The sequence below is a fragment of the Zonotrichia albicollis genome, unplaced genomic scaffold, assembly GCF_047830755.1.
Source record: "Zonotrichia albicollis isolate bZonAlb1 unplaced genomic scaffold, bZonAlb1.hap1 Scaffold_254, whole genome shotgun sequence".
Classification (NCBI taxonomy): Eukaryota; Metazoa; Chordata; class Aves; order Passeriformes; family Passerellidae; genus Zonotrichia; species Zonotrichia albicollis.
Genome location: NW_027428428.1, coordinates 4,310,512 through 4,335,688, shown reverse-complemented (window position 1 = coordinate 4,335,688; position 25,177 = coordinate 4,310,512). Strand labels below are relative to the sequence as shown.

The window sequence follows — 25,177 nt, the reverse complement described above, 5'->3', positions numbered from 1 at the left end:
GTTTTTGCTGCTTTCGCTGCCGCTGCTACCGGTGCTGTTGCCGCTGCCGCTGCAACTGAAGCACCTGGGCCGTTTGTCCCCGTTTCCATTTGTCCGTTGCCCCGCTCGCTCCCGCGCCGAGCCTGCACTCGCGGGGGGCAGTCTCTGAGCCTGTCCAAACATGATAAATTTGGCGTGTTCAGCCAAGACCCAAAGTCTGGACTCTGGGCAGTGGTACAGGAATCCCCTCGGTCACTGCTGTGCATTGTCCGTGATGAGGGTCAAACAGTATTGGAGCCCCTTCCCTGAATTCAGAGTTTGTACCTGTCCCAAGTACTGCATTTACCTGAACAGTATTGCTTTCCATAAAACAAAAAAGCAGGGAAAGGCAAACTGTGTATAGCTCATGGTATTTTACAGTGTCTAAAACATGCCAGGTCATGGATCTTTGAGGTGAGATCCATTTGGAATTCATGGGATGGAGAAGCAGTTCAAAGGGGAACATAAAAATAAATAGACTAAAAACTCTTGGTTTGTTTCTTTCTGTTTTCATTTCATTTCCTAAAAACTGTTTCAGTTCTTCCAGAATCTTCTCCACAGTCCTGTTTGCTCTTTCAAAGAACCTTTCCTGGAGAGCGAGGTGCAGCTTTTGTCACAAGATGTGCCACCAACTGCAGCTTCTCTTGGCTTTCCACACCTTGCATGCAGCACGACTCTTGCAGCAAGGCAGGACAACTGTTTGAAGAACTTGACAACTTATTCTTTCTTTTCATTGTGAGCTGGGCAGTTGTGCCATTGGTGAGGTTTTCATTGTTACTGTTCTACCCTAAGAAACCATGATGGGCTACCAGGAATTGTTAGGGAATGTAAGCCTGACTGAATGCAGAGACTCTCCAGAGCCTACAGCCAGAAATGGAGAGCTGTGGGATAATCATTCCAACATCCCCATGGACATCTTGAAAGTGATGTAGAAGATGAAAATGGGCTGACAGAGGGAGTTTGTTTCAGTGTTCAGTTCAGATGCTTCTACATCTCATGCACTGATATAAATCAAGAGTACAGTCAGTTCATGAAGGGCACCAGAACAAGCTGGACCTCTCAGGAGATGTCTGAAACAATCTGAAAAGGAGAAATGCAGGGAATGAGTTGGTGATCTTTGCCTGTAAGAATGGTCAATTTTCCTAATAATTTCCAGTCCATTCCCTCTGCTTTTGTCCTTCCTAACAAGTCTATTTTCATCCCAGATTCCCCATGAAATGAGAGACCTGAGCTTGTGGAAGTGGCTGAAAGATGCCCCATTCCTCTGCAGGACACTGAGGCTGAAGCAGGAGCCTGAGCCCTCTCTGGGGCAGCCTCCTCCAAGCTGGAATTTGTGCCATGCTGGGAGAGGAGGATGAGGGAGAGAGCGCTGGCGCTGTGTGGCAGGAGCAGGAGGTTTGGCCCGCAGGACATTCCGTCTGCGCCGCTGCCCCCAATGGGTGGCCATGCCCGGGGCTCTGGGCCTGGCCCCGCGTGCGCTGAGCTCCCGACACTGCAGGAGCTCCCCAGGCTGGGCTCAGCTTCCCGCTGGGCCTGGCCAGCAGGCTGGGCTCCAGCTGGGATCAGCAGCAGCTGGAAATACCTCTGGGCATCTCCATTTGCTGCTGCTGCTTGGAAGAAACAATGGAGGGAGTCAAGAGGTTCTGCGTTCTCTTTCTCCTGGTGGATTTTTTCATTTGATTTGACTCTCAAGAGGCAATTTCTGTGATGGCGTCTGTCAGTTGATTCTTTTTCAGCAGCAGCAGCAACAGGGCTGTGTTTGAGCACTGCAAATGTGGCCTGTGTGGCTGCTTTAATTCTCCTTGACTTTGTGCTCAGGCACTTGAGAGCATTTCAAGATCTGCTAATCCTGATGCCTGTGACCAAAAGCCTGAGTTCACCTATGGCCATCCAGGGGCTATGTACAAATCACCAACAGGACAAGACTGCTGAGGAACGTGTCTCAAGCTGTTTATTTTCCAGCATCAGTCTCATTGCATGGTTATGACAATGGGAAGATGCCAGCACCTCGTGTCCTCGGCAGCAGACAAAGAACTTAATGTTACAACTTGGTTGAAAAGTTTTTTGACCAATCACAAAAAGTATATTGACAGTAGTTCTATCCAACCACTTTAAGCACAGGTTCTTTTGGTTAAAACAATGGTTGCTTGTTTTGTATACAATATTTGCTTGTGAGCCTTTAAACACAATGCACACATCTCCATTATTAAGCTTAGAACTTCCTAATATCTCTGTGGCTTAGAGATTTATTCTAGACAAGCGTTAATACACCAACCATTGTTCTATTTGTCCTTACTTTCTACTTCTAATATAACTTTTCTGCTAACAAATCTTATGGCTACCGCTTAGCTCTAATCACAGTTCTGCTGTTTTTGAGGCCTGCCTTTTGCAGGTTTCCCAAAACCCTCTGATTTTAAAGATTCCCACATTCACCATCATGAAAGTGCTCAGGGTAGTGCTGATCAAAAAAGGCAATTGCAGTTTTACAGATAAATTTCAAGTGGCAAGCAGAAGAGTGGCAAGAGCAGCCAGGATCTCCAATTCACAAGGCAAAGGCACCAGCAGCCTCCTGCTGTCACCTCAGGGTGAGTAAAACAGTGCTGAAAACAGTGCTGGAACCCGATCCTTTCTTCCTCTGAGGGCTGGCTCGGGGCAGCACAGGTGGGCCCTGAGCAGTCAGGGCTGTGTGTGGGTGATTGCTGCTCTGCTCCAGAACTGAGCTGGAAAAAGCCCTTGGGAGCCGAGGCAGGAGCAGGTGGGAAAGGGCCGGTACTGCTGCTGCTCCTGGCTGGGAGCCCCGGCTGGGCCGGGCCGGTGCCCCCTGCGCTGCGGCTGCTGCTGCTGCCAGAGCCGGGCGGGACTCGGGGACAGGGAACGGACATGGGGGGGACAGCAAAGGCCTGGCGGCTGCAGGGATGGTGGCGCTCGGGCCAGCGCCAGCACAGAGCTTCAGCCCGCAGTTAACCCCGAGGGAAACGCTAGGGAAAGGCTCCATTTCAGCCTTTCTTTACTTGTCACTGTGAAGGGACTGAAATTAATGGAGAACAAGCAGGGCCCGACCCCTTCTCCTTTGGGAGGAGCCCCAGGCCTGGGGCTGTGAGGGGCCATAAGGGGCTGTGAGGGGCTGTGATGGAATTGTGAGGGGTCCTGAGGGGCCAGGAAGAGTTTTTAGGGGCCATGAGGTTCTCTGAGGGGCCATGAAGGGCGGTTGGGGACCTTGGGGGCAGAAGGTCTCTGAGAGGCTTTGGGAGGCCAGGCACCTCATGGAAAAAAGGATCCATTATGACACTGTGGAACCAAGGAGACTGCTGTTTACAGCATAGAAACTTATGGAGTCAAAAGTCCATTGTGACTTTCTGGGGCCTCATGGAAACATGGAGACCATTATGACACTGTGGAACCAAGGAGACTGCTGTTTACAGCATAGAAACTTATGGAGTCAAAAGTCCATTGTGACTTTCTGGGGCCTCATGGAACCATGGAGACCATTATGACACTTCAGGACTCACTGGAACCAAGGGCGGCCATTGTGACACTGCAGAGCCTCATTTAACCAAGGGCTCATTGTAGCACAGCAGGACATAATGGAATCAAGGGGATCGTAGTGGGGCTCCATGACACCATGGGGACATTCTGACTCTGTGAAACCAAGGAAACCATTGTAACACTACAGGGCTCGTGGAACTAGGAACTCATGTAACAGTGAGGAGCCCAATGGAATCAATGGGCCATTCCGTACTTCAGGGCTTCATGGAGCCAAGGTGCCCTGGTGACACTGTGGGGCCTCATGAAATCCTGGAGACCATTATGGCACTTTGAGGCCTTGTTGAGTCTATGGGCTCTGCAGAGCCTTGTGGAACCAAAGAGCTCTTTGTGACACTGCAGAGCCTCATGGCAGCAAGGAGCCAGTGTGACACAGCCACACTCTGAGGAACCAAGGGTCCACTGTGATCCTGGGTAGCCCTAAAGAACCAAGGGGCCATTGTGCCATTGCGCTGTTCCATGAAACCAAGGAAAGCATTTTGACACTGCAAGGCCTCATGGAAGCAAGGGGCCATTCAGCCACTGAACAGCGAAGGAGACCATTGTGGTATTGCTGGCCCTTATGGAAACAAAGATCTATTGTGATACTACAGGGTCTCATGGAACCAAGTGGACATTGTGATGCTGCAGGGCCCCAGGGATCCAAGAAAATGGAAAAATTCTGATTGGCTTGGCTTGACTGGTCCAGCTGACCTTGTCATGTTGAGGGTTTGTTCTCATCTAGCCCTGGAGTTCTATGCTTTCCTTTTTGTGGGAAAGAACTCTCTTTATCCAAGGGTTCATTGCTGAAACTGGGATTTTACCTCCATATTTGATTAAGTCCAAAGATTGTCCCACATGTAACCTGACAGAACAGATAGCTCATTATGGCCTGGGCGTATTGGGGGCCACCTCTCATCTGCCTTCAAAACACTGAGGGGCTGTGCTTTTCTTTCCATGGATAAAGCATCTTTCAAGTCTAGGTGTCCAAAACCAAAATTGGGAATCTGCCTCCAAAATTCCTTATATCCAAGGACAGCTCCCAGAAAAAAGCTGCCAAGACTGTCTAGGTTCCCTTGCCTTCCTGAGGGCCAGCACTCACCTACCTGTGTATCACTGGGGCTCTGTACTTCCCTTCCTATGGAAAAGAACTGTCCTTCTTGTCCAGGTGCCCATGGACAAAACTGGGATTTGGCCTCCCAAATTCCGTCCATCCAAGGATTGCTCCTAGACAAAGGCAGCCAAGACAAAAGGAACTGGCTGGCCATGGCCTCCTCGGGGCTGCCTCTAATCAGCCTTTGAAACACTGGGGCTCTGCCCTTTCCTTCCTGTGGAGAAGAACTGTCATTCTGGTACAGGCACCCATGGCTGAAATGGAATTCCATCTCCAAAACTTTCTCAAATATCCAAAGATTGCTTTCAGACAAAAGCTGCAAGAACCGACAGGTCTGGCTGGAAAGCTCAGATTAGGAACAAAGAGAAAGGAATTTCCCTCCCAGAGCAGGGCTGTGGCACAACACATTCACTTGAAGGAGCCTGGGTCAGCCCCAGGCTTTATGTGGGCAGGCAGGGCAGGCAGGAGGCAGAGCTGTCAGCAAAGGAAGGGCCCAGCCAGGTGGGGCAGCCGGAGGATGCCGACAGCCTGCAGGGACAGAGGCGCAGGGCAGGGACACCGTGGGACAGCCTGGGCTGCACAGGGCACAGGGATGGGCAGCAGCTGCAAGACAGCCCTGCCAGAGCCACCTTGGGCAGCCCTTTGGCCATGGCTGCTGGGCCTGGGCCTGAGGCCGTGAGGGGACAAGTGACCCTTGCAGGGCTGGGGCCTCATTGCCTCCTTGTCCCTGCTCAGCAGCCTGGCAGGGGCCGCCCCATGCTCCTGCCCTTGGCACTGCACATCCCCACAGGCCAGTGCCCATCCCGGGAAGAGCCCTGAGCAAGGAGGGAGGGACAGGATCTGCCTGGCCAGGGGCTGGGGTTCAGGCCTTGGCCTTTTGCATTCCTCAAACACATCCAGGTGTGCTCAGCACCAGAGACACCTTTGCCTTTTTTGTCCCCAGCTGTCATCACTGCCTCCAATGTTCTGCTCTAACTGGAACCTGGGGACACTTTCTCAGTCATGTCCCTCTATGGGACCCATTAAAACTTCAAGAAAATTTGGAGTTTCAATTTAATTTTGAGTTCTTGACAAGTTTTTTGGGCACTCTCTCAGAGACTGAGTCTCATGTAAACAACACCAAAGCCCCAAGAGGCTCATTAAAGTCCTTGTCCTGTGTCTGTGCTGCTGAGCTTTAAAGGAACAGCTCTTCCCAGGGCCAGCTCCTCTCCCAGTCCAGCAGGGCTGAGGGCTCTGCCTGCAGGCACTGAGGGGACAGGAGCCAGGCACAGACAGGCTGAAGGCAATCGGATTGGGAAGACATTGAGCTGAGACTTCACTTGGGGAAAGATCTTCACAGCCCTCTACGTGGTGAGTTCTCTGTGGCACAGGAGGAGGAGGATGCGCTGCAGAGTGGGGCTGCCCTGGGCACCATCAAAGGGACAGGGCAGGACAGCTCCTGCTGCCAGGGATGGCTGCAGGGGCTGAAGCTGGGGCTGCAGCCAGGGCTGCTCAGAGCTCCAGCTCATGTCCAGCTCATTTCTGAGGGGACTTGTCATGAGCTGATTCAGGGCAGGAGTTTCCTGCTTGGGTCTCTGCTTTCCTGAATCTGTGCTCCCACTTTTGCCTGCCTCAGCTTGGTGGCAATAGAGAATAAACTGTGCAGGGTAGAGCAGGGGCTGAGGCTCTTAAACCATCACCCTGAGGATTCTTGGGCACCTCAGCAAATGCCTGCACCTGCCCAGCCTCCAGATCTATGCAGCATCACCTTTCCATGGTGCCCAGACTGGGGAAGCTGTTCTTTTATCCCTGCAGGGCCCAGCAGCTGAAGGGCAGGGCTGGCCCAGGGGCTGGGCTGGGCTCGGGCAGCTCTGGCAGGGAAGGAGCCCGGGGCCACAGGAGCAGCTGGGGCTGGGACAGCTCCAGCAGCAGAGCCGTGGGCAGGGAGGGAGGGAGGCAGTGCTGAGGGAAGCCCTGCTGCAGGGCACATGTGGCACCTGCTGGGCCTGCCCTGCAGGGCTGACACTGCCCTCAGCAGCACAGCTCTTGTGTCCCCTCGCAGCCAGCACAGCCCTCAGCCCGGGGGCTCGGGGCCCTCAGTGCCTCCTGGGCCGGCAGAGCAGCCCCAGAGATGAAGGGCATCTCTGCGGCCATGTGCCCATTCCCTGCTGACCAGGGCCTGAGGGCCACTGTACTGCCCTGCTGCTGCCTGGCAGGGGCTTGGCAGGGCTGGCCAGGGAAAGGCTTTTCCTCAGGCCCGGCTCTCTCTCTCTCCTTGCCTTGCCCAGGTGCTGCTGGCATTGCTGAGGGGCTCTCTGCAATGGCAGTTCCTGCTGCAGGGCCAGGCCCAGCCCTTGGGCTCCTCCTGTGCAGGCTGAGCACAGCAATGGGGTGTCCCAGCTCCCTGTGCCCGGGCAGCTCTGGGCAGGGCAGCCTGGGAGGCTGGCAATGAGCCCACTCTCCTGACTCTGGGAAAGGCAGGAGCCACTTTGTGTGCCAGGGATCCCTCTGCTCTCAGCAGAGTCTCCTGGCTGTCGAGGGTAACACGGGAGTGGATCTCAGAAAGGTGCAAGTCCAGGGCAGCTGGAACAGGAGAGAGGGACAGAGCAGCTCCCCTCAGTCTGCACTAAGCCTCAGACAATCCTCCTGCCTCCCTGGACTCTCTGTTCTCCCCAGATGCAGCAGAATCTCTCATTCTGCCTCCTGCAATCCCCATCCATTCACCCAGGCAGCTCCTCTGCATTAGGGGAACAATCTCTATCCACATTGCAAAACCTGGACTGGCCCCTGCCCTCACTGTTGCCCTGCACTGACTGGGAGTCTGGGCTGACTCCCAGGTGTCCTACAGGCCAAGGTCCAGCTCCACACACAACATTGGCCAGCAGCAATCAGGGCTCCAGCAGCAAAGGTGAAGGAAGATCTCTGAGACACAGACAAGGGAGAGACGTTCAGTGGCAGGAAATGGTTTATGAGAAAGGGCTTTGACTTTTCTGAGAGAAATCTCCCCCCAGTTGTCCCTGTATTTTCTCCTTCTGCAGGTTGAAATGTACACACATAGCAAATGTCCAACAGCAGCTCCATCAGGCACTTCCTCCTGCTGGCATTGGCAGACACGCGGCAGCTGCAGCTCCTGCACTTCTGCCTCTTGCTGGGCATCTCCCTGGCTGCCCTCCTGGCCAACGGCCTCATCATCAGCGCCGTAGCCTGCGGCCACCACCTGCACACGCCCATGTTCTTCTTCCTGCTCAACCTGGCCCTCAGCGACCTGGGTTCCATCTGCACCACTGTCCCCAAAGCCATGCACAATTCCCTCTGGAACACCAGGGACATCTCCTACTCCGGATGTGCTGCTCAGCTGTTTATGTATGTATTTTTCATTTCAGCAGAGTTTTCTCTCCTGACCATCATGTGCTACGATCGCTACATGTCCATCTGCAAACCCCTGCACTACGGGACCCTCCTGGGCAGCAGAGCTTGTGCCCACATGGCAGCAGCTGCCTGGGCCAGTGGCTTTCTCAGTGCTCTGCTGCAAACAGCCAATACATTTTCCCTGCCCCTGTGCCATGGCAATGCCCTGGGCCAGTTCTTCTGTGAAATTCCCCAGATTCTCAAGCTCTCCTGCACACAGTCCACCATCAGAAAAATTTGGATTTCATTGGTTGCTGTCTGTTTAGCTTCTGGCTGCTTTGTGTTCATTGTTTTCTCCTATGTGCAGATCTTCAGGGCTGTGCTGAGGATCCCCTCTGAGCAGGGACGGCACAAAGCCTTTTCCACCTGCCTCCCTCACCTGGCTGTGCTCTCTCTGTTTCTCAGCACTGGCTTTTTAGCCTACCTGAAACCCCCCTCCATGTCCTTCCCATCCCTGGATCTGGCCCTGTCAGTTCTGTACTCGGTGGTGCCTCCAGCCCTGAACCCCCTCATCTACAGCCTGAGGAACCAGGAGCTCAAGGCTTCCATGTGCGAACTGATGACTGGATGCTTTCAGAAACATTAAACTACTGGCCTGTTTTTGCCAATCACTTGTAGTAAAAGTAATCTTCAATACTTCTTGTTAGTTTCACTTTGGAGGTTCTTTATCTGTGTTTTAATTAAAAATATTGTCTACAAAAAGATGTCATTGTGTCATGGTTTGACCAGGAAGGAGTGGGAATTCTGGGAAGCTGTGGTCAAACCAATGAAGGTTTTGGGTTTGAGACTGGCGTCCGGTGTGGCCAGTGGGGTTTGGACACACCTCCGAGAATACACAGGGGTTAAAAGCAAGGCACTGCCCTGGCACTTCCTCTTTTGGACATCGTCGGGCGGAGAGGTCAGATCTCTTCCCCCGCCCGGCCCGCTGCTGCTGGGCGGGGGAGGGGCCGCCATGCGGGAGGCCTGGGGCCTGGACAGAGGTGGGGGTTGAGGGGCTTTCAAGGATGGAAGGGTGGCGGAGCCCCAAGAGACATAGAGCGGCCAGCCCCCCCCCCCCCCCCCGGGAGGGAGAGCGGCCGGCCGCAGCAGCAGCACGTGTGGGAGTATCATCTCGTCCCAGGACAGACAGAGACTGAAAACTTTTAACCCTTTCTTGCATGATTGGGGCCTTGCAAAAATGCTAATCCTCCTCGAAGCTGAATAAGAAGGGAGATAAGAGATGAGATGTGGAGATGATTGGATGGGGAGAGATGATTTGGAGTGGCCTTTTGGCTGGACTTTTCTCGTGGCTATGGACTCAGTTGTTCCTGTGACACAGACTGCATTTAGGGGGAGGCAGTGCCTCAAAACCAGGAAGGTTCTTCGTGAGGACCCCCCGGCCCCAGGGGGTTGGAAAAATATGGGGGGGACAGATGTCCCAAAGCAGAGACTGTGCCTTTTTGGAGTGAGACAAAGCATCCTTGAAAGACAACCCTAAAAGCAGCTCTAGTCCATGCACGGTGGTGAGAGCACTGGGCATGGAAGGACAATGTTACAAGCGGCAGAAGGACTTTTTTTTCCCGGGCGGTGCCGAAGTAACAGAGAAGCACACGAGGTTTTCAGTGTGTTTCCAGGAGAAGCCTATGGAACGAGAAGGACTCCTTTCCTCTTCATGAACTGATGTTTGAGTATACTAAAGTGTCGTACCGGGTGTTTTGGGAGAATGTATTGGATTGAGAAAGTCAGGGAGTGGGGAGGAGGAAAATGGTTTTTTTGTAAGGTTTTCAATTCTTTTCTTCTTTTTTCCTTATAGTCTCTCCCTATTTTCCTGTAGTTTAAGTAATAAAGTGGTCTTTATGTTTAAGTTAGAGCCTGTTTTGCTTATTCCTGGTCACATCTCACAGCAGACACCAGGGTGAGGCATTTTCATGGGGGGCACTGGCTCTGTGCCAGGCTCAAACCATGACACATTGTTCGTGCCATTTCTCATTTTGTTTCCCATCTCCTTTACTGTGACCCACAGCCTGTTTCTATGAGGAGCTGTGCTCTCAGTGGCTTTAAATGAACTAAAGGATCTCCTAGCAAAGTTTTCTACAGAGATACGCTTTTGTTGCCTTCTCTGGAGCTGCAGCAGCAATGTCTGTGTGCAGAGCTGGGGGCAGATCAGTGCTGGCACAGCAGCTGTGCCCAGCAGCAGCAGCACTTGGTGTTGCCAGTGCTGCTGCCGTGGCCCTGCCCCGCTGCCCTGGTGGCCCTGGTGTTGCTGCAGGGCCTGAGTGCTCTCGGGGCCGGGCACAGCCCTGGGGGTGGCAGTGCTGGGGCTGCAGCAGGGACAGGCCATGGGCACTGCTGGGGCAGCGCTGACGCCTCAGCCCAGGGCCTGGGGGCTCCAGGCTCCTTGCCCAGGCTCTCTCAAGAACACAGCCAGGCCAATGCTCAGCACAGAAAAGCCCCGTGAGCAGCCCCAGGCTGGCCGTGGGCAGGCTGGGGGCAAACAGCATGGCTGGGGCTCTGCAAGGGCCCTGGGGCAGATGGGAAGGAGCAGCAGAGCAGGGGCTGATCCATCCCCAGTGCGCTGCACAGCCCAGGGCAGCGTCCCAGAGCGTCCTGATGGAGCTGCCAACAACATCCCCCCTCTGCAGCCCTGGCCTCTCCCCCAGCTCACACAGGTGCCCCATCCTTGCAGGCAAAGACACGGCAGCACTGGCTCAGCAGCCCCTGTTTGCATTGCACACAGCAGGGGGAGCACCCCCATGCTGTTGGTGTGGGGACATGAACCTGAGGGAGCACAAATGCCATCAGCCCCTGGGGCCAGCAAGGGCTGGGGGACACCAGGGAAACCACTCAGCTTTGTCCTGGCCTCTGCAGTCAGCCAGAAAGTTTGTTCCCATCAGCTGGGAGTTTCCTGTGCCACTGCAGACGCTGTTGCTCAGAGCCAGGGCAGCCTGGCAGCCACCCCCAAACTGACCCGAGCATTTCCTTGGCTTCACCTTTGCTTTCTTTCCTCTTCCTGAAACAAATTTCTTCCCATTGCCCACCCCTCTCCCCTCCACTGCAAACAGCCCATCCCTGTTTGCCCTTTCCTCTCTGGCCCCACTCCCCATTGCAGTTCCTGATTTGCCACCATAGGAACGTCCCTTGGGGAGCAGGATCATCCTACAAGTGCTGCAGGAATTGTCTGCAGGTTCCTGCAGTGCCTGGTGCTGCTCCCTTGCCAGAGGCACCCCAGGCCAGGGGGGCACATCTGGGCTGCTGTGTCTGGCTCTGGGGCTCCCTGTTCTGGGAACAGGAGGAGCTGCAGAGGCTCTGCAGGACTGACAGGATGGGCTTTGGGGCTGGCAGGAGAAGCTGAGGGACCTGGGCTGCTGGAGCTTCTCAAGAGGAGGCCCAGGGCTCATTGTGCAAGTGCTCCAAGGGGGGTTCCAGAGAATCCCAGAATCAGCAGGGTTGGGAAAGACCTTGGAGATCATCAAGTTAAACTGTGCCCTGGCACTGCCTTTTGTCCTCTGAGCCCCCTCCTCTCCAGGATAAACAACCCCAGCTCCCTCAGCCACTCCGCACAGGACTTGTGTTCCAGACCTCTCCCCAGCCTTGTTGCCCTTCTCTGGACACGCTCCAGCCCCTCCATGTCCTTCCTAAACTGGGGGCCCAGAACTGGACACAGCACTTGAGGTGCGGCCCAGCCAATGCAGAGCACAGGGGAAGAATCTCTGCCCTGCTCCTGCTGGCCACACCATTGCTGATCCGGGTCCGGAACCATTGGCCTTCTTGCCCACCTGGGCACACTGCTGCCTCATGTCCAGCCTGCTGTCTGTCAGTCCCAGCAGGTCCTTTTCTGCCCTTCTGCTCTCCAGCCACTCTGTCCCCAGCCTGTAGCGCTGCAGGGGTTGCTGTGGCCAAAGTGCATGATCTGGCACTTGGACTTGTGAAACCTCACCTTGTTGGATTTGGCCCCTGCATCTATCCTGTCCAGGAGCCCTGCTCCCAGCATGAGCCCAGTTGCTGCCCCTGTGTGCTTCCAGTTTCCTTGTCATTCCCAGGATGATCCTGGTCACTTCCCCTCACTCCTGGCAGGATCCCTCTTCTTCCCATTATGAGCCCAGTTGTTCCCAGTCATTCCCCATTTTGATGCAATTTGTCCCCAACGTGGTCCCAGTTGCTCCCACTTTCATCCAGTGTGTTCCCAGTTCTACCAGTTGCCCCTAGTATAGTCCCAGTAACTGCCAGTATAATCCCAGTCTCTCCCAGCAGGACCCCAGTCACTCCCACTTGCCCCCAGTTGCCCCCCAACACAGTCCCATTTCCCCCAGCACATTCCCAGTGGCTCAGTTTGGTCCCAGTCACCACCTGCATGGTCGCAGACACTCCCAGTATATCCCAGTTGCCCCGAACATTCTCGTAGTCATTGCCAGGCACTCCCAGTTACCTCAGCATGGTTCAGCTGCCCCCAGTTTTATCCCAGTCACTGCCAGGACATCCCAGTTTTCACCAGCATGCATCCTGTCATTCCCAGTTGTTTCCAGTTCCTCCCAGTGTGTGTGCAGTCGGCTCCCAACATGGGTCTGGTAGCTCCAAGTAACCCCAATCAGGGTCTATTGACACCCGCTATAATCCCAGTATGATCCCAGTCACTCCCAGTGTGATCCCAGTCACCCCCTGTGTGTTCCCAGTTGCTCCCTGTCAATGCCAGTATGACCCCAGTAGCCTCCAGTATGATCCTCATGCCTCCCAGTCTCTCCCAGTCACCCCCAGCATGCTCCCAGTCATTCCCACTTCCTCCTAGTCGCCTTCAGCCTGATTCCAGTTGCCCACAGCCCCTCCCAGTCAATCCCAATATGATTCCAGTCACCTGCAGTGTGATCCCAGTCTCAGCCAGCATGGACCCAGCTGCTCCCACTGTGATCCCAGTATGATCCCAGCTGCTGCCAGAATAGTCCCAGTTGTTCCCAGTTCCTGCCAGTAGGATCCCAGTTTTCCCTAGAATAGTCCCAGTCCCTCTCATCATGGTCCCACTCACTCCCAGTTGCCCCCAGCATGGTCTCAGCTGTTCCCAGTGTGGTTCCAGTCCACCCATTATGGTCACAGACACTCCCAGTATATCCCAGTGTGCCCAGTAATGTTCTGGTTAGCTCAGAATGATCCCGGTCTTTCCCAGTTCCTCCCAGTTGCCTCCAGCATGATTTCAGTTTCTGGCAGTTGCCTTAAGTAAGGTCCTAGTTGCTCCCAATATGATCCCAGTTATAGTCTCAGTTCCCTCAGCATGCTTCCAGTATCTTCCAGATGATCCCAGTTGCTCCCAGTGTGTCCACATTTTCCTCCCAGCATGGGCCCAGTAGCTCCCAGTAACCCCCATCAGGATCCATTCTCATCTGCTGTAGTCCCAGTGGCTCCCAGGATGATCCCAGTTGCACCCAGTCACTCCCAGTATGGTTACAACAACCCCCAGTATGATCCCAGTCACTTGTAGATCCTCCCAGTATGATTCCAGTCATGCTCAGAGTGACTCCCTGTCACTCCCAGTGTGGGCCCAGTTGCTCCCAGTCACCTCCAGCATGGTTCCAGTCATAGCCAGCACCTTTCCAGTCACTCCCAGTCTGGTTCCAGTATGAACTCAGCCACTCTCAGATACTCCCAGTACTATTCCTGTCAATCCCATTATGATGCCAGCCAGTTCCAGTATTATTGGAATATGAATCCCAATATTACCAGGTAGATTGTGCCTGGGCCTGTCTGACCCTTGCTGCTGGGCCAAAGGCGGAAACTGTGGTGTTTCACCCCAGAGACACCTTTAGCTTGCTGGAGGTTGCAGCAGGCACTGAAAGAAGTCCAGGCTTGTTAGGAACTCCGTTTACCTCAGGAGGGAAGGCTTCAGGCTATGGTGAGGAGGAAGGAGACGGATTCTGCCGGAGGGTTAATATCCAGAGCTTTATTCCATGGTCACAGATGTCTGAATCGTGGTAACAGCTCCAACAGAATCCCGACCGCATGGCTTGATTACCTTTTAAGCTCCAGGGGGAGGTAAGGGACAGGTGAGCCACCAACCTGGTGGGAGGGGGAGGGTCTCAACGGACGAGGGACACCTAGATAGGCCAATGACCCCCAGGCCTGAGGGGCATCCTTTGAAAGTGACAAACTACACGACGCCTTGCTGGAATGTTAAAACTGATTGACAGCCCAGCAGGGGGCGAGGGGGGAAGGGGAAGAGAGGTATTGGCACACCTGGAGAAGGGACCCAGAAGTTTAAAACAGGATATTACACTGCAACATCTCCCCCTAGTTTTGTTTAAAAAGAAGAGGACTGGGTTTGTGGTTGTCCTGGGGTGACGTTATGATGCTTGTATCCCCATTCATCAGTTCTGTGCCTTTAAGACCGGCTCTGAAGAGTGGAAGTTTTGTTTGGGTTTCTCTTATCAGAGACACAGGGACAGGCAGTACATAGGGCTGTTTTTCACTTCTTGCTTTCAGCTTGCTGCTTTGCTTGCTCTCTTTTCTGCGCTCGCTTCTGCTCTGCTTTGGCCTCTGCTTATTAGCTAGTTCTAGCTAAACAGTCCACATCCCTTCCTGGACTGTTTCTCCTCTTCTGTTTCTGGGACCATCTCGAACCTGCTCCGGACCGGGACCGGGGAACATTGAGAGTTTGCACCGTTTGGCTGCAGCAGCTGCCCAGCGCCGGAGGGACTGAGAACAGAGCAACCACCACCCGAAAGAGACTTTCTGAATTTGTCATCTTTCTCAAAGCGGTGTCATCGGGTAATGTTCATTTTGTGTGCTGGGGGGTGCTGGGCCAGTCAAATAAACAGGTTCTTTCCACCTCTCTCCAAGGAATTTTTTCCTGAACCGGTTGGGGGAGGGGCCGTGTGGGTTTTGCTTTCTGGAGGGGCCCTCCTTTACAGATTCTTTAACAAATTTGCCCTAAACCAGGTAAAAATATTGGCGCCCAAATGTGGGGCTCGAGAGAGAGTGGAAAAACCCTGTTTTGACTGCATTTTGGCTGCTATTACTCTGTGTTCGTCTAAATCAGCTAATAGCCATGCTTTTTGGATTCATAATGTCTATTTATGTGAAGGTTTGCATGCATTTCTGGTCCCTACGGTTTTTTGAGATTTTAATACCTCTCTGGTCCCTAGGTTTATTTTCTTATCTGGAAATAGCTTTAGTATTGCCCCTAATATGTAGTTTTTACATCAGAGGGGCTGTGACCAGAATAGCTATCCTGCTGGGTTTGGTGGCAATAATGTGCAAGAAGTTTATAAACATGCTGGGGTCTGCTCCAGGTATGAATGGTTCATGGCTATGGTTATGCATCCAGTTTGTTGCAGGAGGAGCAGGAGGGAATGAGGTTTTTCAGCCTCTGCTTTCCTCCTTCTCCTATGAATCAGTTGTATCACTAGTGAAGGATGTTCAGTTTCCCCTGAATGTTAAAGAAACCATCTTCCTGGTATTCAATCTGGTAACCTTCCTCTATACAGCCTGCTGCTTCTCTAGAATGAGGGCTGAGATTTCTAGACGGGCTTATGAGGCCCCTGACTCAGGAGTAGACCCAGGTGTGGAAAATCCTAAGTGATGTGGGAAATGGGAGGATATGGGCCAAATCCTGAAGGAATTCTCTGACCCTATAGTGTGGGATTTTCCCCATGAACAAATTCAGAACCCAGCTAAGTGGGGAAATATCTGAAAGAGAAGTACCAGGATGAGCCTAAGGAGAGGAAGGTCATTGCAGTGAGCTGGGCCCTGGCATATGCTTATCGCACACTGCTAGATACTCTAGGGCAGCAGACAGAGGCAGGGGGGCAGGGAGATAAATCAGCAACTGTCCCGGTGACTCAGGCTGCAGCCAACAGCCCAGGCTTGAAGCCAGCAGCTAAACCCATGGCTGTTGCTACCAGCACTAGAAGTGGGAAATGCACAGCCAAGACCAATCAACCAGTGGACGATGATGATGATGATGATGATGCAGGAGAAGGAACCTCAGTGCCTCCTGACGTAAAGTCAGGAGTCAAAGCAGCAGGTGCAAGATCAGATGCCAATACTGAGTCCTTCTCCCTGAAGGACCTTCGTGGCCTACGGAAGGATTACACTCGAATGTCTGATGAATCCATAATTAGTTGGCTGGTCCGTCTCTGGGATGCTGCAGGCGAGGCTACCTTTTTGGATGGCACTGAAGCCAGGCATTTGGGATCCCTGTCACAGGATCCTGTTATCGACCAAGGAATGATGAGGGGGGCTAACCCTCACAGCCTCTGGGAACGGGTCCTAAGAAGTGTGGCAGAAAGATACCTGTGTGCAGATGATCTCTATATGTAGCAGACTCAGTGGAAGACAATAGAGCAAGGGATCCAACGCCTGAGAGAAATGGCCATGGCTGAGATTATCTTCTCAGATGATGTAACAACTAGGAACCCAGACTTAGTACCATGCACGTCTGTGATGTGGCGAAAACTCGTACGACTCGGGCCACAAGAATATGCCTCTGCTTTAGCCATCATGAAGAGGGATGAGAGGGGTGAGACTGTGCTTGACATGGCAAGGAAGCTCCGAGCATATGCAGATGCTGTACATGGCCCGACACATGCCAGAATCGCAGCAGTAGAAACACGTCTGCAGAACTTAGAGGATAAGATAGAGGAGAACCATAAGAAGCTTAGAGAGGAGATTAAAGAAGACCTTCTCCAAATTTCAGCAGTACAGATCCGAGGTTCCGGTATCCAAGGCAGACGTTTCCCAGATGGTGAGAGAAGATACACCCCATGAGCTGAGCTTTGGTTTTACCTGCGTGATTGTGGGGAAAACATGAGACGGTGGGATAGGAAACCTACCGCTGTTCTGGCACGACGGGTGCGTGAACTGAAGGAAGCCACCAGGAGGAAAGCAGCTCCAGTTGCCCGTAGCCGAACGGCCAGGTATGATGATGATGACATGTCTGATCCCCTCGAAGGAACATCCAAAACATACACCCAGGGAAATAATGATAACCAGGCTTAGAGAGGCCCTGCCTCTAGCCAGGTAGAGGCCAGGGAAAATCGTGTCTTCTGGTCTGTGTGGATTCGTTGGTCTGGCACATCGGAACCACAAGAGTATAAAGCTTTGGTCGATACTGGTGTGCAATGCACGTTAATCCCATCAAGACATGTGGGGACAGAGTCTGTTTCTATTGCTGGTGTGACAGGGGGATCCCAGGATATCACTTTGGTGGAAGCTGATGTGAGCCTAACGGGAAATGAGTGGAAGAAGCATCCTATTGTGACTGGCCCAGAGGCCCCATGTATTTTGGGCATAGACTACCTTTGAAGTGGGTACTTCAAAGACCCAAAAGGACTGAGATGGGCATTTGGAATAGCTGCTGTAGAGACAGAGGGCATCCAGCAATTGAACACCTTGCCTGGGTTGTCTGAGAATCCATCTGCAGTAGGATGCCTGACGGGAGAAGAGCAACGAGTGCCAATTGCCACTTCCATAGTGCATCGACGGCAGTATAGGACCACTCGGGATGCTGTGATCCCCATCAATAAGATGATCCGAGAGCTGGAGAGCCAAGGGGTGGTCAGCAAGACCCACTAACTCTTCAACAGCCCCATTTGGCCTGTGCGAAAATCTGAAGGAGAATGGAGATTGACTGTGGACTATCGTGCATTGAATGAAGTGACTCCACCACTGAGTGCTGCCGTGCCAGACATATTAGAGCTCCAGTATGAGCTTGAGTCCAAAGCAGCAAGGTGGTACGCCACTATAGACATAGCCAATGCATTTTTCTCCATTCCTCTGGCAGCAGAATGCAGGCCTCAGTTTGCCTTCACATGGAGGGGTGTGCAGTACGCCTGGAACCGATTGCCCCAGGGGTGGAAGCACAGCCCCACCATCTGCCATGGACTGATCCAGGCTGCACTGGAAAAGGGTGAGGCTCCAGAACATCTGCAGTATATTGATGACATCATTGTGTGGGGGAACACAGCTGCGGAAGTGTTCGAGAAAGGGAAGGAAATTATCCAGATCCTCCTGGGAGCTGGTTTCGCCATTAAAAAGAGCAAAGTAAAGGGACCAGCTCGTGAGATTCAATTCCTGGGAGTGAAGTGGCAAGATGGACGGCGTCAGATTCCTACAGATGTCATCAACAAGATCACAGCAATGTCTCCACCCACCAATAAGAAAGAGACACAAGCTTTCTTGGGTGCAGTAGGTTTTTGGAGGATGCATATTCCTGAGTACAGTCAGATCGTGAGCCCTCTCTACCTGGTCACCTGCAAGAAGAACAATTTCCAGTTGGGCCCTGAGCAGCAACAGGCCTTTGCCCAGATCAAGCAAGAGATTGCTCATGCAGTAGCCCTTGGCCCAGTCAGGACAGGACCAGAGGTGAAGAATGTGCTCTACTCTGCAGCCGGGAACCATGGCTTGTCCTGGAGCCTTTGGCAGAAGGTGCCTGAGGAGACTCGGGGTCGACCACTGGGATTTTGGAGTCGAAGCTACAGAGGGTCTGAAGCCAACTATACTCCAACAGAGAAAGAAATCCTGGCTGCCTATGAAGGAGTCCAGGCTGCCTCAGAGGTAATAGGCACTGAAGCACAACTCCTCCTGGCACCCCGACTGCCAGTGCTGGGGTGGATGTTCAAAGGCAAGGTTCCTTCCACTCACCATGCCACCAGTGCTACATGGAGCAAGTGGATTGCTCTCATCACTCAGCGCGCCCGTATAGGCAAACTGAATTGCCCTGGAATTTTGGAGGTCCAATTACAAATTGGCCCGAAGGTGAGAATTTTGGTGTCACAGATGAAGAGGAAGAAGAACCAGTGGCACGTGCTGAAGAGGCTTCTCCCTATAACCAACTGCCCCCAGAGGAAACATGCTACCCTCTTTTCACTGACGGTTCCTGTCGCATTGTAGGGATGAACCGGAAGTGGAAAGCAGCCATGTGGAAGCCCCACACGACAGGTTGCACAAGCTACCAAAGGAGAAGGTGGATCAAGCCAACTTGCTGAACTCAAAGCTGTTCAACTGGCCCTAGACATTGCTGAGAGAGAGAAGTGGCCAAAGCTCTACCTCTACACTGATTCATGGATGGTAGCCAATGCTCGGTGGGGATGGCTGGAGAGGTGGAAACAGGCTAACTGGCAACGTAGAGGGAAACCAATTTGGGCTGCTGGTGAGTGGAAAGACATTGCTACCAGGGTAGGGAGGCTACCTGTGAAAGTCCACCATGTAGATGCCAATGTACCCAAGAGTAGGGCCAATGAGGAGCACCAAAACAATGAGCAAGTAGACCAAGCTGCAAAGATAGGGGTGTCCAAAATAGACCTAGATTGGGAACATAAGGGAGAGTTATTCCTTGATCGATGGGCCCATGACGCCTCAGGCCATCAGGGCAGGGATGCCACCTTTAAGTGGGCACGAGACCGAGGGGTGGATCTAACCATGGACAGTATTTCTCAGGTTATCCATGACTGTGAGACGTGTGCTGCCATCAAGCAGGCCAAGCGAGTGAAGCCCCTCTGGTACGGTGGGCGGTGGTCCAAGTACAAGTATGGGCAGGCCTGGCAGATTGACTCCATCACACTGCCCCAGACACGCCAGGGCAAGCGCTACGTGCTGACCATGGTGGAAGCCACCACTGGATGGTTGGAAACCTACCCTGTGTCTCATGCTACAGCCCGGAACACCATCCTGGGCCTGGAAAAGCAACTTCTGTGGAGACATGGCATCCCTGAGAGGATCGAGTCAGACAATGGGACTCATTTCAAGAACAGCCTTATCAACACCTGGGCTAGGGAACATGGCATTGAGTGGGTGTGCCATATCCCCTACCATGCTCCAGCTGCAGGAAAAGTGGAGAGGTACAATGGACTACTAAAAACCCAGTGGAATGCTTTGGGTGGGGGATCTTTCAAGAATTGGGAGCAGCATCTGGCAAAGGCCACCTGGTTAGATAACACCTGAGGTTTCACCAACCAAGCAGGTCCTGCCCAGTCTGAGTCCCTGAATGTAATAGAAGGAGACAAAGTCCCAGTGGTACATATCAGAGGTTTGTTAGGGAAGACTGTGTGGATCAGTTCTGCCTCGAGTACAGACAAACCCATTCATGGGGTTGTCTTTGCTCAGGGACCAGGTTGCACGTGGTGGATAATGCAAAGAGATGGTACAACACGATGTGTACCTCAGGGAGATCTGATTGTGGGGTAAGAATGATATGGGGATAAGGGGTGGAATGTCCTGGGGTGACATTATGATGCTTGTATATCCCCATTCATCTGTTCGGTGCCTTTAAGACCGGCTCTGAAGAGTGGAAGTTTTGTTTGGGTTTCTCTTATCAGGGACCCAGAGACAAGCGGTACATAGGGCTGTTTTTTCACTTCCAGCTTCAACTTGCTGCTTTTGCTTGCTCTCTTTTCTGCTCTTGCTTCTGCTCTGCTTTCTGCCTCTGCTTATTAGCTAGTTCTAGCTAACCAGTCCACATTGCTTCCTGGACTGTTTCTCCTCTCCTGTTTCTGTGACCATCTCGAAACTGCTCCGGACTGGGACCCAGGAACACCGAAGGTTCTGCTGCAGCAGCTGCCCCAGCGCTGGAGGGACTGAGAACAGAGCAACCACCCCCCCCCGAAAGAGACTTTCTGATTTTGTCATCTTTCTCAAAGCGGTGTCATCTGTTATTTTTCATTTTGTGTGCTGGGGGGTGCTGGGCCAGTCAAATAAACAGGTTCTTTCCACCTCTCTCCGAGGAATTTTTTCCCGAACCGGTGGGGGGGAGGGGCTGTGTGGATTTCGCCTTCTGGAGGGCCCTCCTTTGAAGATTCTTCCCCAAATTTGCCCTAAACCAGGACAAGAGCTTTTTTCTACTTCCCCCCCCCCCCTACGTTTAGCACCAATATCTGTGTTTGTCTAGGTTTAGAGCAAATTTGGGGAGGAATCTTCTAAAGGAGCCCTGGTGGGAAAAAAAAGACCTAATTGGCCCCTCCCCCCAACTGGTCCCGGGAGGAAAAAATACTTATTTGGAGAAAAGTGGAAAAAACCCTGTTTATTAAACAATAAAATCAAAACAATATCAAACAATGAGACTCCTTGCTACTCTAAAAGAGATGACAAACTGAGAGAACCCCATCCCCAGGTTGCAGCTCACTCAGTCTCTGATCAGTCCCTCTGGTAATGGAATTGTCTCAGGCCAGGCCTGGCCCAATGGGCCACAGGTGCAGCTGCTGGTGCTCTCCTGGGTGTTCAGTCCAGAGCAGTTTCAAGAGGTCCAAAGAAAAGGGAAAAAGACCCACAGTCTAGGGAACTTCTCTGCCTCAGCTAGCTAACACTAACTAAAAAAGCAAAAGAAGATCTCTGTCCTGCTGTCTGTCCGCAGACAACACAGTCAGGAGCAGGAATGTGGAGGAGTGGAGTACAGTGGCTGAAAACAAACTATGCTTCTTCTCTCCTCTCTCTCACTCTCTGGAACACTCTTAAAGGTGCAAAACTTATTATTCAACATAAACAGAATGAGACGATTGGGGATAAAAGCATCATATGATCAACCCAGGACCACATTCTTGTAGTGAACTTTCTCACACACTTTCTGTAAATAACTCATTGTCTTGCATTCCTTTATGGAGGAGGAGACAGTTGATGGGCTGTTGGTTTGATCAGTGTCATTGGAGAGGTGGCACTGTCACCTTCCAATCTGCTGTCACTTTTGGAAAACTATAAATGTTGGAGTCAGAAAATAAACCTTCCTTTTTCCTACACCTTGAGAACAGCGGTGTGTGCTTCTCTTCTTTAGTGTCCTCTAGTGACATCTGGTGACTGCCGAGGTGTACTGCAGCCTAGGCTGAGACACAGAGTCCGGATTGCCGGTGAGGTTTTATTGTCCCCCTCTCTTTGGTGCTTTGCCTGCTGTTCTGGTGGTGATGGCAACCTCTGTGGGTTTCGAGGAGGATTCCCTCATTTTGGATCTCTGGAGAGGGGTCCTGGAGTGGAAACAGATTTCCGTTTCCTGGGATGGTTTTGAGAGGTTATTCTTGTGGGTCAGAGAGCAAGGGCTCTTTTCGGACTCTGTGAAGGCGTTCTCCAAGGAGGCGTGGTCTCTCGTGGGGGTCCGCCTCATGCAGGCCCTCTTTGATGATTGTACCATAGACGTGGGATCGCTGCTGGTGCAGTGGAAAAAGTGTGAGTATCTTTGGCAGGGGTCTGGTTCTTGTACCCCTTGGAGTTCCCAGGGGAGCCCTTCTGTCTTGGATATGGACGAGGGGAAGTTTGAGTTTCTGTGCGATGTGGAGCTTTCTCCCTAATGCCCTGGGACAGTGTGCTGAGGGACAGGTCCAACACAGGGGATGGCGATTGTTCCCCCGGGGTGGATTTGGCTGTGCCAGGCTCCCTTGTGCCGCTCTGCAGTGATGCGGCTCCACGGACTGCACCTCTCTAGGCACCCCTCCCCTCCTCCATGTCAGGGACAGGGCCCCGTGCTGGTCTCGTCCTGTTGCAGACACCTTTTCATTAAAATCCTTTCATTAGGATTTTTCCTGCTGAAGCTGAGACCGTTCAGTAACAAGATGTAAACAATGGTTATCTGCTGCTGTGCAATGCAACAGGCAGATCCGTGATTGGTCTCCTGTGGATGTTTGGATTTACTGACTACTCACGACAGAGCTGCTCTTGCTCTCTGACGAGACAGAGATCTTTGTTATTCATTCCTTTAGATTCTATACTTAGCTTAGCCTTCCGAGAAACCTTTTCCTTTCTATTACTTTTTAGTGCAGGTATAATGTAGTATATATATATATAACAACATAATAAATCAAGCCTTCTGATCATGGAGTCAACATTCTTGTCTCTCTCTCATCCTGAAAACCCTTGTGACCACCGTCACATCGTCGTCCCTCAGTGAGACCCATTAAAACTTCAAGAAACTATGGAGTTTAAATTTAGGTTCTTCAGAAGTTTTCTGAACACCCTCTTAGGGACTGAGTCTGATGTAAACAACACCAAATCCCCAAGAGGCTCATTAAAGGCCTTGTGCTGAGTCTGTGCTGCTGAGCTTTAAAGGAACAGCTCTTCCCAGGACCAGCTCCTCTCCAAGCCCAGCAGGGCTGAGGGCTCTGCCTGCAGGCACTGAGGGGACAGGAGCCAGGCAGAGACAGGCTGAAGGCAATCAGGATTGGGAAGACTTTGAGCTGAGACTTCACTTGGGGAAAGATCTTCACAGCCCTGTGCATGGTGAGTGTGTGGGTGCAGGGCAATGTCCCCTGTGCTCCTGGAGGGATCTCCTGACACCAGTACACCCCACAGCCTGGGGGATGTGTCAGGAGGACTCTCCCAGTTTCTCTGTGGCACAGGAGGAGCAGGAGGAGGAGGATGCGCTGCAGAGCGGGGCTGCCCTGGGCACCATCAGAGGGACAGGGCAGGACGGCTCCTGCTGCCAGGGATGGCTGCAGGGGCTGAGCTGGGGCTGCAGCCAGGGCTGCTCAGAGCTCCAGCTCATGCCCAGCTCATTTCTCAGGGGCTTTTCATGAGCTCATTCAAGGAAGGAGTTTCTTGCTTTGGTCTATTCTTTCCCAAATCTGTGCTCCCACTTTTCCCTGCTGCAGCTTGGTGGCAATGGAAACTCAGCTGTGCTGGGCAGAGAAGGAGCTGAGGCTCTTAAACCATCACACTGAGGATTCCTGGGCACCTCAGCAAGTGCCTGCACCTTCCAGGCCTCCAGATCCATGCAGCATCACCTTTCCATGTTGCCCAGGCTGGGAGAGCTGTTCTTTTATCCCTGCATGGCCCATGGACGCTGCAGGGCAGGGCTGGCCCAGGGGCTGGGCTGGGTTCTGGCAGCTCTGGCAGGGAAGGAGCCCGGGGCCACAGGAGCAGCTGGGGCTGGGACAGCTCCAGCAGCAGAGCCGTGGGCAGGGAGGGAGGGAGGCAGTGCTGAGGGAAGCCCTGCTGCAGGGCACATGTGGCACCTGCTGGGCCTGCCCTGCAGGGCTGACACTGCCCTGAGCAGCACAGCTCTTGTGTCCCCTCGCAGCCAGCACAGCCCTCAGCCCGGGGGCTCGGGGCCCTCAGTGCCTCCTGGGCCGGCAGAGCAGCCCCAGAGATGAAGGGCATCTCTGCGGCCATGTGCCGATTCCCTGCTGACCAGGGCCTGAGGGCCACTGTCCTGCCCTGCTGCTGCCTGGCAGGGGCTGGCCAGGGGTGGCCAGAGAAAGGCTTTTCCTCAGGCCCGGCTCTCTCTCTCTCCTTGCCTTGCCCAGGTGCTGCTGGCATTGCTGAGGGGCTCTCTGCAATGGCAGTTCCAGCTGCAGGGCCAGGCCCAGCCCTTGGGCTCCTCCTGTGCAGGCTGAGCACAGCAATGGGGTGTCCCAGCTCCCTGTGCCCGGGCAGCTCTGGGCAGGGCAGCCTGGGAGGCTGGCAATGAGCCCACACTCCTGACTCTGGGAAAGGCAGGAGCCACTTTGTGTGCCAGGGAGCCCTCAGCTCTCAGCAGTGTCTCCTGGCTCTCCAGGGTAACACGGGAGTGGATCTCAGAAAGGTGTAAGTGCAGGGCAGCTGGAAAAGGTCACCTGGACAGAGCACCTCCCCTCAGTCTGCACTAAGCCTCGGACAACCCTCCTGCCTTGCTGGACAATGTGTTCTCCACAGGTGCAGCAGAATCTCTTGTTCTACCTTCTGTTATCCCCACCCCTTCACCCAGGAAGCTCCTGTGCCTTAGCTGAACCTTCTTTTTCCAAGTCCCAATACCTGGACTGTCCCCGGCCCTCACTATTCCCCTGCACTGACTGGGCGTCAGGGCTCACTCCCAGGTGTCCGGCAGGTCAAGGTACAGCTCCTTACAAAATATGGGCCAGCAGCAACCAGGGCTCCAGTAAAAAAGGTGAAGGAAGATCTCTGAGGCATGGACAGAAGAAGGTGTTTAGTGTCAGGAAAGGGTCTAAGAGAAAGGGCTTTGATTTTTCTGAGAGAAATCTCCCCTCCATTTCCCTGTCTTTCCTGCTTCTGTAGATTGAAATTTACAGACACAGAGAATGTCCAACAGCAGCTCCATCAGGCACTTCCTCCTGCTGGCATTGGCAGACACGCCGCAGCTGCAGCTCCTGCACTTCTGCCTCTTGCTGGGCATCTCCCTGGCTGCCCTCCTGGGCAACGGCCTCATCATCAGCGCCATAGCCTGCGGCCACCACCTGCACACGCCCATGTTCTTCTTCCTGC

At 53.2% G+C, this 25,177-nt stretch overlaps 1 protein-coding gene and 1 long non-coding RNA gene across 2 annotated transcripts in view; one reads left to right on the top strand and one right to left on the bottom strand.

Moving 5' to 3' along the window:
• The window catches only part of LOC141727740 (uncharacterized), a 572,619-nt gene that overhangs the window by 133,888 nt on the left and 413,554 nt on the right, over positions 1-25,177 (bottom strand). The gene's annotated exons all lie outside the window — the stretch shown is intronic.
• On the top strand, positions 7,695-8,627 carry LOC141727762 (olfactory receptor 14A16-like). The gene has a single exon (XM_074534046.1). It carries the CDS (start codon positions 7,695-7,697, stop codon positions 8,625-8,627), a length of 933 nt encoding a protein of 310 aa, XP_074390147.1.